Below are 14,703 nucleotides of genomic sequence, written 5' to 3'. Positions count from 1 at the left end.
ACACACACACACACACACACACACACAATGGCCAAGAAAATGGTGAAAGGAATGTTAGCAAAATAGCAGAATAAGGTCAACAATTTAATAACAAGAGAAAGAAAAACAATATACCTGGTTAGAAAAAAAAAAGAATAGAAAGAAGGAGGAAGAGAAGAAGAAGAAGAAGGAGAACAAGAAGAAGAAGAAGAAGAAGAAGAAGAAAGAACAATAACAACAAGAAGGAAAAAAATGAGGAAGAGGAGGTGGAAGAGGAGGAAGAAGAGGACGGAAGACAAGTCAACTAGGAAAATATTAATAAATCTAATAAAATGGTGGAGTTCCGGGCGTGGGTGAGCGTTAAATAAGAGCGCCTGAAGGAGCGTCGCGGCACAGCGTTCGAACCCCGGAATGCCTCTGATGGACATCGATATGCCTCGCAAACTCATGAACTGCATTAAGGGAGCGGCCGCGGCAGGAAGGATCCCACGGCGCCCAGGGAGAGGATGCAATTTTCCTTCTCATTCATTAACTTATTTACCGCGACGCATGACTCCCTCGCGCCTGACTTCGATCCAATATAGTTTTCTTGGGATCGCGATTGCAAAATATCAGACGCTCGGTAAACAATTATTCCGCCCGCTTCTCCCGCCGCGCGCTGGTCATATCTGCGGCAGAGCTTGTGTCTATTTTAAGCGTATTTTTGAGACGGAGAAATGCCGCTGGAGGTTATTGACAAAACTTGGCGCCGCTAAGTGGAAACATTGTTCATGGAGTCGTGTGTTTTCAATATCGCCTTCTCGCCTTATTATCAAACTGTTTTCACGAGGAAGCGTTGAAATCTGCCACGTGTGGACACTACGATGAAAAGAAATATTTTGTCTGAAGTAATTTAGGACGAGGGGATATTAGAGGATGAAAAATGTGACAACGTGAAAGGAGAGCATCGAGGGCGCCGCACAAACAAGAGCCGCGCAGGGCGTTGACATCATCCATCTTCAACAAATTTATGACACGTGCGGCTGAACAACCAATATGTTTTGTGCTTTTTTGTGCCATTTTTCATAGGATAAGAAACGGAAATTTTTACTCTGACAATCAAAATGTATCTATTCTAAATTCTGGAATTATAAAAAAAAAGTAAAGACATTTCAGATCCGAAATCTATATTCGATTATGTGCGTGTTGCAAGACCACACGACACAGGTGGGGGTGGGGGTGGGTGGGTGGGTGGAGGGGGGAAAGCACAAGGGATTAAAACTTACGATTTTCTAGAGTTTTGCAAAGGGGTCGAGGACACCACACAGCGCCATGGGTCGGGCCGGTCCGATGAATGACCGCTCTGAGGACAACCATTGTTATAAACAACACTTCCAAGCTGTCTGAAGTTTTGCAAGATTTCAATGGACTCGGCACAAGCACGAACATACTCCACTGCCTCAGGCCTTTAACTGCCTGAATAAAGTTTGTTTAAGAAACTTTAACATCATTAACTTTTCTTCCTCTTGTTTTACCTTGCGAGCCATTTCCACAACCCACACCGATTCTGCAAAATCTGAAGTTGTTGACAAAAACAACCTCGATTGGAAACTGTGATATGGATGTAAGTGGAGATATGCAATTAATAACTTGCAACGTGTATCATTTGCTCGATGAAAGACTGAATTGTTCACTGATTCATGAAGCCTCGAAATAATGACCTCAGTATTTCGAGGCTTCATGAATCAGTGAACAATTCAATCTTTCATCGAGCAAATGATACATGTTGCAAGTTAATAATTATATTTCTCCACTTACATCCATATCACAGAAACCTCGAAACTGTCACCATATGTCGTGGGATGAGTGACCGACGGTTGATTCTCCCAAATATTCTGTCCAAATCAGTGTCAAAAAGCGTTGGAGAAGGACGCACCTCCGCCTCATCCATGAATTCAAAGGAGATGAACACCCGACCCGACACTCACGAACGCCCAGTCCCAGGAAGTCACAGATATCAAGTGACGCCTGATGCACTGTGGCTCACGCAGTTGAACGTCACGCCACCGTTTCTTCAAAGCGTCACGAGTTCAGAAACCCCCAACAGTCAATTATTTCGTCATAACGCTCGACTGAGGCTTTTGAAATTTGAGAAGGTTGCCGGGTGAACAGCGAATGTGATCTTGCTCGGGACACTGGTCAGAGCCATTCCGTGATCAGCGTTGCATTCACGCCACTCCCGATCCACTTCCACGCACGGCATTTGATCATCCCAGTCAGGAGGGAGAGGGAGGTTCAGGCGTGGCGGAGTGAAACCCACAAATACGAATCACACTCTCAGTTTTCAGCAACTATTCCATTATTTCTATGTTACTATGACTGTTGCTGATGATGCTAATGTTGCTTTTGGTACCACTGTTGCCTTTTTTTCATATAGCAAAGGAGACAGGGCAAGGGCGTAAGAAAAAAAGAAAACAATAATGAAAGAAAAAAGCCCGCTACTTACTGCTCCTAAATAGAGTAGAGTGGCCAAAAAGATAAATAAAAATTCGGGAGGCCTACTGAAAATAATCCTTCTGCTGTTGCTACAAAATTATGATATACAGTAATGCAATGTAGTAAATGTTAATACCACTGTAGATGATTCTGTCGTATTTCCTGTTTACTGTTAGATGTTCAACGTGACAGTAATGTTTTTTTTGTCAGTGATTAATACCTATTTCAGAGAATTTCCTTATGCTCTTATTAATTCTCTCTCTCTCTCTCTCTCTCTCTCTCTCTCTCTCTCTCTCTCTCTCTCTCTCTCTCTCTCTCTCTCTCTCTCTCTCTCTCTCTCTCTCACCCACCCTCCCTCTCTCTCTCTCTCTCTCTCTCTCTCTCTCTCTCTCTCTCTCTCTCTCTCTCTCTCTCTCTCTCTCTCTCTCTCTCTCTCTCTCTCTCTCTCTCTCTATCTCTCTCTCTCTCTCCCCACAGGCGGATTCCATGAATGATGAGACGAAGCTTAGTGAGTATGAGTCATTATTCACTACCACCACAACCACAATCACACACCACCACCACCACCACCACCACTATTCTTACCACCACTACCACAATCGTCATCACTACCACTATCACCACAACCACAATCACACACCACCACTACCACCACAACCACAATCACACACCACCACCACCACCACTATTCTTACCACCACTACCACAATCGTCATCACTACCACTACCACCACAACCACAATCACACACCACCACCACCACCACTACCACAATCGTCATCACTACCACTATCACCACAACCACAATCACACACCACCACTATTCTTACCAAGCTACCACAATCGTCATCACTACCACTACCACCACAACCACAATCACACACCACCACCACTACCACCACTTCCCCTGCCTTCTAAAACCAGCACCACCATCACCATTACCATAACTTCTGCCTCACCACCATCATCACCACCACCACCGCCATCACCACGGCCATCATCATCCCTGTTATTGTTCGTTTTCGGCGCAAAATGGCGCAATAAAACCATGAACTGTAAATTTATAGCAATTCTTTTGAGCGTGAAGCAAAATATGATGTGCTTATCTCTCTCTCTCTCTCTCTCTCTCTCTCTCTCTCTCTCTCTCTCTCTCTCTCTCTCTCTCTCTCTCTCTTATCATGACCCTCCCGAACCCTCTCTCCTTTTGCCAACGTTCATTCCTCCTCCTCCTCCTCCTCCTCCTCCTCCTCCTCCTCCTCCTCCTCCTCCTCCTACTTTTCCTCCTCTTTCTTATCGTTCTTTTCCTTTTTTTTTCCTTTTTCTTTATATTTTTCATCTTTTTCTTCTTCTTTTTGTTTTTGTTATTTTTTCTTTCTTCTCCTTCTCTACCTCTTCCTCCTTTTATTCTTGCTCTTCATTTTTTTCTTTTTTCTCTTCTTCTTCTTCTTCTTCTTCTTCTTCTTCTTCTTCTTCTTCTTCTTCTTCTTCTTCTTCTCCTCCTCCTCCTCCTCCTCTTCCTCCTGTTATTCCTCTTCTTTCTTATCGCTCTTCTCTTCTCTTTCTCCAATTCTTTCTTCTTTTTCTTCTTCTCCTTTTTGTTCTTGTTCTTGTGTTTTTTTTCTTGGTATTCTTCATCTTCATCATCTTCCTCTCCTCCTCCTCCTCCTCCTCCTCTCTTTCACTCGCCACCTTCTCCTCCTCCACCATCTCCTCCTCTTTGCTCACAGTGCTCAGAAAGGCGTTCGCGATGTTTGACGAGAACAAGACTGGCTTCATCAACACAGACAAGCTGCTCGGCATCCTCGGGGACCTCGGGCAGACCGTGGACCCCGACGAGCTGCGGAACGCCATCAAGGAAATAGACTTGGACGGTGAGTGGTGAGGCGGAGCGAGGTGGCGTGAGTCTTCGAGGGGGAGAAAGAGAGAGTTTGTGAGGAGGAGGGAGCAGGGGTCGGAGGGTATGGAGAGACGGATTTTAGAGAGGTGTGGTGTGTTGTGTATGTGTGTGTGTGTGTGTGGGGGGGGGGGGGGATGAACGGGGTGATATATGGGTGGTGTGGTGTGGTGTTAACGTGAGGGGGGGGGTTGGGGGGGGGGGGGCGTATGTTTGTATGTGTGTATGTATATGAGATAGAACTAGGCAGATATATGGATAGATAGATAGACAGATAGGCAGACAGATAGATTTAGAGAGAGAGAGAGAGAGAGAGAGAGAGCAGGATGAGGAGGAGAATGAAGCCGGGTGGTGGAATTTCAATAATGTGATATTAAAGGAGCGGAATTTCACCGCCGGGAGACAATAACACATTTTCATAGGGAGGCAAATTAGGGTCTTACGATGAAAATGAGGAGAGAAAAACAACAAGGCAGTGAGTAACAACAACAACAACAACAGCAACTTTAGATTTTTTTTTCATAACAAAGGAGACAGCTCAAGGGCACAAAAAAAGGAAACAATAATAAAAAAAAGCCCGCCACTCGCTGCTCCCAAAAAGAATCCAAGGAGGTGGCGGAAAGAGGGGTCAATTTCGGGAGGAGAGGTGTCCTGATGCCCGTATAAAGCAGATATTTCCCAGACCATTTAACAGAACCATGAATGCTAAGCTAAAAGGACAGTATCAGACACCTCTCCACCCGAAATACTCCCCAGACAAAAGAATAAGGACCGTATTTTAAGACACCATCGCTTCTCACGTCAGCTATTTCTAATGGTCAAAGAGGGGATCAATCTGTTTTTCATGAGTGTTTTTTAAGGTTCATGGCACAGAAGAAGGGTCAAACTACCACCGGGGTCATAAAACTACCCCTGGAAAGGCCTAAAGCTCCTACGAAAGCCATGTCAAATATGTGAACTTGGGCGACGAAATGTTTTAAAATACGACCCTAAGCCCTCTAAACACTATGTCTATACAGCGCCACCAAATTATCGCACTCAAAACATCGCATTTATCAGTATCAGACCCCAAACTGTCTTACGGACCCACACAAATAACGAGATCTATTTAAAATTATCGTTAAAACCGTTTACTACATGCGTTTTGTTTTCTTGCACTAGTTATGGGTCAGACACCGCTCCGCCCAAAACTGACCTCTCTGCTGACCTCTCATTCCGTTTTCTTTGATCGGAGCAGCGTCTTAGCAGGGACATTTTTTTATCTTTTTTTCCCCCGTGAGCTGTCTCCCTTGCTCTAAAAAAAAGTATTAATAAACTCAAACGCAAATCTATCGTCATCATTGCGGTATCTTGTGTAAGTCAATTTGTGTTTATTGAGTGAAAATATTCGTTCTAATAAGCGGAGGAAGGATCGGTTGAGCAATGCAGTGAGATCAGACCTTCAGTGATGACAAATGAAGGAAGGGGAGGAGGTTGAGGAGGCAATATTCGGCTGATTAAATTTACTTTTTTTTAGAATATTCAGACAGGCAATATTCGGCTGATTAATTTGACTTTTTTTCTGTAGTATATTCAGACAGGCAATATTCGGCTGATTAATTTTACTTTTTTTTTCTGTAGTATATTCAGACAGACCAACCAAGTGATTTACATGCAAGAACGGATGACAAAATACTCGAATTATGCAACAAGAGTTCTTCCAATTTAACACTTAACTTCATAATTCACAATTTATGCAGCTAAACTTCACTCACAATATGTCAGCTTCATTACATTCACAAATTTATGCAGGTAAACTTCTTCCATAGCTGTCAACTTCATAGTCACAACTATTCATGATGTTAAACTTTTTCCACTATAGCTGCGAGCTTCAATAGATTCGTTGTTCATTTAGCTAAACTTCCTCCACTATATTGGCTGTCAACTTCACTACGATCACTATTCATGCTCCTAAACTTTATTCACCATAACTGTCAACTTCATTACATTCACAATTATCCATCCTGCTAAGCTTCTTCCACAATAACTGTAAACTTCATTAGATTCACAACATATGCAGCAAAAGTTATTTCACTATAGCCATCAACGTCACTACATTCATGCCTCTGAACTTTTTTCACTATAAACATCAACCACTACACTGTCAGTTCACGCAGCAAAACTTCTAACTCCGGTCAACTTCACTGTATCCACACTTCACGCTGCTTAACTTCCTTCACACTAAATATCAACAACTACACTGACAAAGCTTCTATATCCTCTCGACTTCACTTCGTTCACAATTCAATTTCACGCCAGCTTCACTCTTTCCTTCTCTTCAGTCACTTTCCAGCTCGTCTCGTCTTTCCTCCTTCCAGTTCTTCAGCTATTTCCGTCGTTCCATTCCACCGACACAACGAGATGCATTAAAAACTCTTACTTTCCTCTTATAATCGCCTGTCAGGGTACGCTCTTTTTATCCCGCACACCTGAGCCACACCTCGATTCTCACCTGCACCGTGCGTTTCCAAAGAAGCCCCGTGTGTCAAGGCGTTCAGTCCATTCTTTTCATCATCCTCGCCGCTTGGGTTTAAAAATTATGCCACACGTGTCGAGGCTTTACAGAAGGGTCGTCGGTGGTAAGAGCTTTTAGGGTATTGTTTTTTTTTTATGGCGTCTAAGTCTGCTCGCCTCCACCTCGACAGAAACCTTACTTTACGTTCTCTGTTTCCGTTTTCATTGGACGCCTTTTATTTTTTTCCTCATTATAGTTTTCCTTTTTCTTGTTTATATATTTTCTTTTCTTTTTTTCAATCTTTTACAACAACCACCACTACCACCACCATAGCCACCCTCCTCCTCCTCCTTCTCCTCCTCATTAAATATAGGCCGTTTCCTTTACCTGCATTTCATTACACACCTTCACCTTGACCCAACAATTCCTATAAACTAACCAATATTCAGTTTCTTAATCGAACTACTACTACTACTACTACAACTACTATGACTATTAACTAATCCCGTGTTGTTTCTGACCACACCGCAGGGAAGGCAGAGGCGGAAGGGAAGATCAACTTTGACCAGTTCGTGAGCGTCGTCAGCTGTTTCATGCAAGATGACGACGAGGAGGCGATGGCGGAGGAGCTGCGGGAGGCCTTCAGGCTATACGACAAGGAGGGTGAGCGAGAGAGAGAGAGTTATTACGTACATTGTTAGTATTATTACATTTTTTTCATTGGACGCCTCTTATTTTTTCCTCATCATAGTTTTCCTTTTTCTTGTTTATATATATTTTTTTCTATTTTTTTCAATTTTTTACAACCACCACCACTACCGCCACCATAGCCACCCTCCTCCTCCTCCTCTTCCTCCTCCACCACAACCACCTCTTTCTCCTCCTCCTCCTCCTTCTCTTCGTCCTCCTCTTAATCCTCCTAAACCAAATATCAGTCAGGAAGGCAAGAGGGTCAATCGTAGAATGTAGAATAGTAGAATAGTAGAATGCTCTTGGCGGAATTCGTACTGGCGATCTGGGAGAAGATGGAACTCTGACAGATACTCAAGAAATTTCCTGCTGAGGGCTGTTTCATGAGCTTCAGAAAGACGGGAGATGTTGAAGGATTAAAGCCTCATCATATACTGTTCATTTTAATATCAGGAGTAGTAAAATCGTAGGGATGAGTGGAAGGAATAATTTCTGTATCGATTTTTCAGAGGATAGTTAAGCGCAATGTTCAGGGTTCAGCTTGTGAGATGAAAGTGACAGCAAGGGGGTAAAAAAAATAATCTTCCTTGTTCCATCGTATCGCTTTACTTTCCCCGTATCCTCTCTCTCTCTCTCTCTCTCTCTCTCTCTCTCTCTCTCTCTCTCTCTCTCTCTCTCTCTCTCTCTCTCTCTCTCTCTCTCTCTCTCTCTCTCTCTCTCTCTCTCTCTCTCTCTCTCTCTCTCTCTCTCTCTCTCTCTCTCTCTCTCTCTCTCTCTCTCTCTCTCTCTCTCTTCTCATTTCTTTCCTACCTGTAACATCATCCCCTTTCTCCTCCTCGTCTCGTTTTCCTTCATGCTAATAGAACTCCGCCTTCTTCCTCTCCCCCAGGCAACGGTTACATCACCACGCAGACGCTGAAGGAAATCCTGAAGGAGCTGGACAACAAACTTTCTGACGATGACCTGGAGAGCATCGTTGAGGAGATCGACGAGGACGGTTCAGGGACAGTCGACTTCGATGGTGAGGAGCTCGGGCTGGTGCTGGTCATTAGGGCTTTGTATTGATGACTGATATCTTGTATGACTGTGACCAAATGACGTGGTGACGCAGAGGTTGGGTCTCGTTTGATCGTCCGGATGGGAAGGCGCCGGCTGTTTTCGGAGCGGGTGTAGGATATTATGACTGGTATTCAGATTCAGTAGCACAACAGTATTTAAATTCTCTCTCTCTCTCTCTCTCTCTCTCTCTCTCTCTCTCTCTCTCTCTCTCTCTCTCTCTCTCTCTCTCTCTCTCTCTCTCTCTCTCTCTCTCTCTCTCTCTCTCTCTCTCTCTCTCTCTCTCTCTCTCTCTCTCTCATGGTCTATTTCTATCTGTCAACCAGTCTACCTCTTCCTGTATCTCCTGTCCATATATATAATTTTTTTTTTGTTCCCTTATGTCTTTCAATACTGCTGTCTTCATCTCTCTCTCTCTCTCTCTCTCTCTCTCTCTCTCTCTCTCTCTCTCTCTCTCTCTCTCTCTCTCTCTCTCTCTCTCTCTCTCTCTCTCTCTCTCTCTCTCTCTCTCTCTCATTTAATATTCGAAATCGCTCTAAAAAATTTCACTACACTCCAGCAGGACGTGATAAGCCTCCCTTCAGCATTCCTTCAGCCGGACTCCGCCGCCGAGGCAAAGGCGCAAACAGAGGCAGATTCAGTCTCGCTGCGATAGTCAACACCAAATACCTGATGATACCCGGGACTGCGAGCGAGATCAATAAAACTGCGAAATCCGAAGCTGAAACAGAAAAATGTGAAGAGCGTCAAATATTCTCCGTATTACATTCACAGTGACGCGAGCGATGCCGACGAGGAGGATATTGAGGATGATCTGAAGGTGTTTTTTTTTTCGCCTCAGGTACAGATTGAACGCAGCCTTACCTCATTCGTTGTAATTTTGTTTTGTTTTGTTTTTTCATCGAGTGGTAAGACCGTGGTACGAAGTCAAACATTAACCAGCGTAACTTAAGCCGGAAGCTGCGGGGATCATGTTTCTTAAAGGCCCCTCTAAGTGAGAACAATGAGAAAAAATCATCACTCACGTAAACCATTTCATAATACATATCAACGCACTTGTGATCAGTTTATGAATCATCTATTTTGGGGGGTTTATATCATGGCAAAAATTTGGCCCGTCACTGGTACACGATAAAGCCACAAATTTGGCCCGTCACTGGTACACGATAAAGCCACAAATTTGGCCCGTCACTGGTACACGATAAAGCCACAAATTTGGCCCGTCACTGGTACACGATAAAGCCACAAATTTGGCCCGTCACTGGTACACGATAAAGCCACAAATTTGGCCCGTCACTGGTACACGATAAAGCCACAAATTTGGCCCGTCACTGGTACACGATAAAGCCACAAATTTGGCCCGTCGCTGCTACCGGGTTAAGGTGATGGTTACAGAACAGTCGGTAAGAACATGTTATTACGCAGTTTCCCCTCGTTATAGTAGGTCTAATCTTTCATCCACGCGGCCGATGTGATTCGAAGTAGGAAATTATCGAGTGTTACTAAAACTTACAACACAATTATATATCGGGTGTTCCGTAAACTTTGGAATACAGTTATTGAGTGTTACTGAAGATTCTCAACACTATATATTTGCAACATAATTATCAAGCGTTACTGAAGATTCGTAAGACAATGATCGAGTGTTACTAAGCGCTTGAAAAAAATTATCCTGTTACTAAATATTTGCAAAACAATTATGGAGTGTGACTAAAGATTCGCAACACAAATATCGGTTGTTACTAAAGATTCACAAAACAATTATCGGATATTACTAAAGATTTGCAAAACAATTATCGGTTGTTATTAAAGATTTGCAAAACAATTACCGAGTTTTCCTAAAGACTCGCTAAACAATTACCGAGTTTTCCTAAAGACTCGCAAAACAAGTACCGAGTTTTCCTACAGATTTGCAACACAAGTATCAAGAGTTACTAAAGATTTTCAAAACAATTAGGCAAAAAAAAAAAAATAACTGTGGGGTGCCTGACTGGCCTCCCTACAACAGACATCGGCGCTCCTGTTGACCACACAAACAACGCCACGAACCGAGCTGAAAGGCAGGACGAACAGGCAGGAATAAGAACCAAGAACTCGTTACTAAATTGATCGTATTTTTTCCTCTCTTTTAAGCGTCTTCCGATCATTCTTCCCTCGCCTTTTGTTGAGTAATCCCGCGCTGAATCTCTTTACTTTTTCCCTCTGCTATTTCTCTCTCTTTTTTTCCTCATTAAATCCGCGTCCTTTTTACCTTTTTATCTCCATTTTTTAATCTCACTCTTAAAGCCTCTGAAATCCCTGGAGCTCGATTATTCCTTTCCTTTATATGAGAGAGAAAAAGAAATCTGATTGCCGCTGTAAAAACTCAACGGAGAAGAAATACGAACACACACACACACACACACACACACACACACACACACACGCACCGGTTACCAAGGTTACATCCGCCATCAGTATTACAAAACAAAGGAGCAAAAATCGGCACTGGACAGTCATGGCGATGTGCAATAACAAAGGTGATGCGTCCCTTGAGCTGCGTGTTGCGCCATGAGTCCGGTAGAGTGAGTGAGTGACCTAAAACATGTATATAAACGTTGTAAGGGACACTGGTAGGTGGAAAGTAGTGTATAAACGTTGTAAGGGACACTGGTAGGTGGAAAGTAGTGTATAAACGTTGTAATGGACACTGGTAGGTAGAATGTAGTGACAGGTACTTAGCGAGGTAGAATGTGTATAATCTGTAGTGTTTTGCGTTGTTGCAGTTCATTACAAAAAAAAAAAAAAAAGTTGAGAGCATTTGCTATAAGTGCGCGTGGCGGCGGTGCTGATCTCCGTTTCAATACCTGTCACCATATTCTACCACCCGCACCCGCTATCAGTATCGACAGAAAGGGATTTGAGGCCCATATTCTTAAACATTTCGGAGCTTACACACCCTCAAGTTTTCTTTAACCTCTGTTTGTGTTTATCTCACGCAGCAGTTTCCGTTAATCTGCACTGTGCTTACGAACACGCTTATGTTTATGTCGTCAGCTTGGGGCAGACTTAAGTGAATAGACTATAGTATTAAAAAAGAGAGGAAAGCGTTTGGTAAGCTGGGTATTACATCATTTCTCAATTTTATCTCTTCCTTTTTTTTTTAGTAAGAGGTATTTTAATAGCTAATCCCCGCACCCGTCCCCCTTTCATCCCTCCCTCCTCCCCTTCTCCCCCCCCCAAAAAAAAACCGCTGCTTCCAACATTAAAAAAAGAAAGAAAAATATGATAATCCCATCCCACATAACACTCGCTCGGCGCCGCGTTGCAACACACCACAACACAACGCTTGCCAACGCAGCGTGCAGACGAAAAATAGGGAAGGAGGAACGTATTTCGCGGGAACGCAGCGCCGAGACCTGGATTCCTTTGTGGGTAAATGTTAGGAATAGCGGCTCCTAGGGGGTGTACATTTAGGGCCCGGTGTGGTGGTAATTACAACATTTCTAGCACGTTCGTCGGGGTTTTGACAAGCGGACAGACGTGTTTATGTCACAAGGGTGTATTTTTCCACGTGGGCTCTTCCCTTTCTTCACCCCGGAGCTCGCAGTCTCATCGCCCATCGACCTGGAGGAAATCGTGAGCTCAGCGTAGAAAAATACACCCCTTGTGACATAAACACGTCTGTCCACTCGTCAAAACCCCGTCGTACGTGCTGGAAATGTAATTACCGCCACATCATGCCCAAAACGCGAACCCACTAGGAGCCGCTATTCCTAAGATTTACCCCTTTGTGTTCCAGGAGGTGGGGATTGGGGAGGGGCGGGGAATTGTTGATACATGTCTGGGTTCAACGGTGTCGTGATAGGCGGCGGAAATGAGCGATTCTTGAGGTTTGAGAATTTTTCCCATTTTCCATAAAACTCGAAAGAAATATCATATGACTTTTTGGACTCTCCGCTACCATGACTTAGCGGGAACTTGGGCCACGGATGATGATGATGATGATGATGATGATGATGTTCGTGATGTAGTTTAGTACTTTTCCACCCACTCTTTTTTTTTTCTTTTCTTGGTGAGGCGTCTAGCAGGCTTTTTTGTTGATGTTTTTGTTTAATGCTCTCAAGATGCCTCCAGTGCTGTAAAAAAGTGATCGGTGGAAAAGAAATATAGTGTTCCATGAAGATCTGAAGCACACAAATATTTATCTTTGTTAATGAGAAACGGAGAGATTTCAAAGACAATAAAACTTACATAATATAAAACAACATATAATACCGTGCGAGAAGCTTGATATGATCCCGACCGAGGAACAGAACGCGCACCATCACCATAACGGCCTTAAATGAAAGCTTCCTGACTCCAATTAACCTGCGAGGCCTGAACACCTGACGCGAGGAACAATATTAACAAATGACTAACGAAGGCTCAGGAATACGAGACACGACCTCTACGCGTCCTTTGGAAATGATTGTTAGTATTTATTTTTGTTATATTTATACATTCTTCTAAAACTTGGCAAACATCGCATTGTCGGGAGTTTTATTATTTATCTTGTGTGTGTGTGTGTGTGTGTGTGTGTGTGTGTGTGTGTTTAAATGTAAAGGTTAATTTCATGTACAATTTCAGAGTTCATGGAGATGATGACGGGATAATAAAGAAGAAGAAGAAGAAGAAGAAGAAGAAGAAGAAGAAGAAAAATTTGTGTATGTGTGTGAGAGAGAAACATAATCGCATCAATGTTATCTTTAAAGTTTGGAAATGTCTGAAACTAGAACAAGTCTGTCTGTACGTCTCTTCATCGGTCTGTCTGTCTGTCTATTTGGCTGCTAAGGTGCGTACGGCTGTCTCTTGTTAGTCCTTCCTTCCTTCCTTCCTCCCTTCCTTTCTTTCTTTCTTTTTCTTTTCTTCTTTTCAATCTTTTCTTTCTGTCAGTCTATTTTTCTTTCTCTCACTTCCTTCCTTCCTTCTTTTCTTTCTTTCTCTCTTTCTATCTGTCTTTTTTCCTTCCTTTCCTCCTTTCTTTTCGTCTTTTCTTTTTTTCTGTCTGTCTTCTTCCTTCCTTCCCTCCTTCCTTCCTTCCTTCCTCGCTTCTTAACTTTCATAAGTCTGTTTGTCTGCCAAGCTCAGCCTTCACTCAGAAATATACTGCCTCATAACTGTCGAGCCGAGTGTGTGTGTGTGTGTGTGTGTGTGTGTGTGTGTGTGTGTGTGTGTGTGTGTGTGTGTGTGTGTGTGTGTGTGTGTGTGTGTGTGTGTGTGTTGCTGCTCAAGTATCCCTCCCATTATCATCGTGGAATGTAATTGCGTTGAAGAAGAGATAAATGCTCGCTCTTTAACCTTTGACGGAAGATGACGCTGAGGAGGGCGCTGTGTGGCTGCTCCGGAGGCGACGAAGGGAAGAACGTAATACCACAACGAAGATGATAACACAAAGAACCCCGACAAAGAAATACACAGAACATTGAACAACACAACCGTTCTTCACTCTCAACACTTTTACTGGTATCTTAAGTCGCCTCATTCGAAGTCATGATTATGTAAGGGAGGGAAGTATCAAGGCAAGTCTCCATCCGAAATTGACCTCTCTTTTGGCCCAGTCCTATTTGTTTTTGTAGGAGCAGCGCCTAGAGGTCCCTTTTCTTTGTTTTATCTTCATTTACTGCCCTTGTGTTATTTTCTTCACTGTAAAAACGAAAGAATAAGCTGCAAGGTATGACAAACTATCCCAGCATACATGATATCTTGACAAATTACTCGAGTTATTTGTATGTATGTATATTTATGTATGTATGAACCCGGACACATTCACACACTCACACATATTATAATTGCACGTATTGTCTTCCAAGCACAAAGGCGACGAGGAAAACATTCACACATTTATTACGCTGCCTGCACATGTTTCCTTTTTTTCCCTTCCTCTCTGTGCCGGGATGAAATTGTTGAGCACGTTGGAAACAGGAAAAAAAGAAAGGGTGAAGCGGCCTTTGTGTGTGTGTGTGTGTGTGTGTGTGTGTGAGAGAAAGAGAGAGAGAGAGAGTAACATGTAATACTAATTTTAAGTGCACTATTGTTATTACTACTATTACTACTACTACTACAATAATAATTACTCCTATTATCATTACTATTAT

The 14,703-nt window shown here is 43.1% G+C and overlaps 1 protein-coding gene across 1 annotated transcript in view; it reads left to right on the top strand.

Moving 5' to 3' along the window:
* LOC126987768 (troponin C-like) overlaps positions 1-13,267 on the top strand; it is a 29,973-nt gene extending 16,706 nt beyond the window's left edge. The window contains exons 2-6 of the mRNA XM_050845073.1: positions 2,932-2,962; positions 4,181-4,324; positions 7,373-7,504; positions 8,421-8,552; positions 13,196-13,267. Of these exons, the coding sequence (XP_050701030.1) occupies positions 2,932-2,962; positions 4,181-4,324; positions 7,373-7,504; positions 8,421-8,552; positions 13,196-13,221 (465 nt within the window). The 3' untranslated portion in view covers positions 13,222-13,267. The remainder of the gene's footprint in view (positions 1-2,931; positions 2,963-4,180; positions 4,325-7,372; positions 7,505-8,420; positions 8,553-13,195) is intronic.
* Positions 13,268-14,703: the final 1,436 nt, after the last annotated feature.

This window comes from Eriocheir sinensis, chromosome 66 (assembly GCF_024679095.1).
Source record: "Eriocheir sinensis breed Jianghai 21 chromosome 66, ASM2467909v1, whole genome shotgun sequence".
NCBI lineage: Eukaryota > Metazoa > Arthropoda > Malacostraca > Decapoda > Varunidae > Eriocheir > Eriocheir sinensis.
This window is presented reverse-complemented; position numbering and strand designations above follow the sequence as displayed.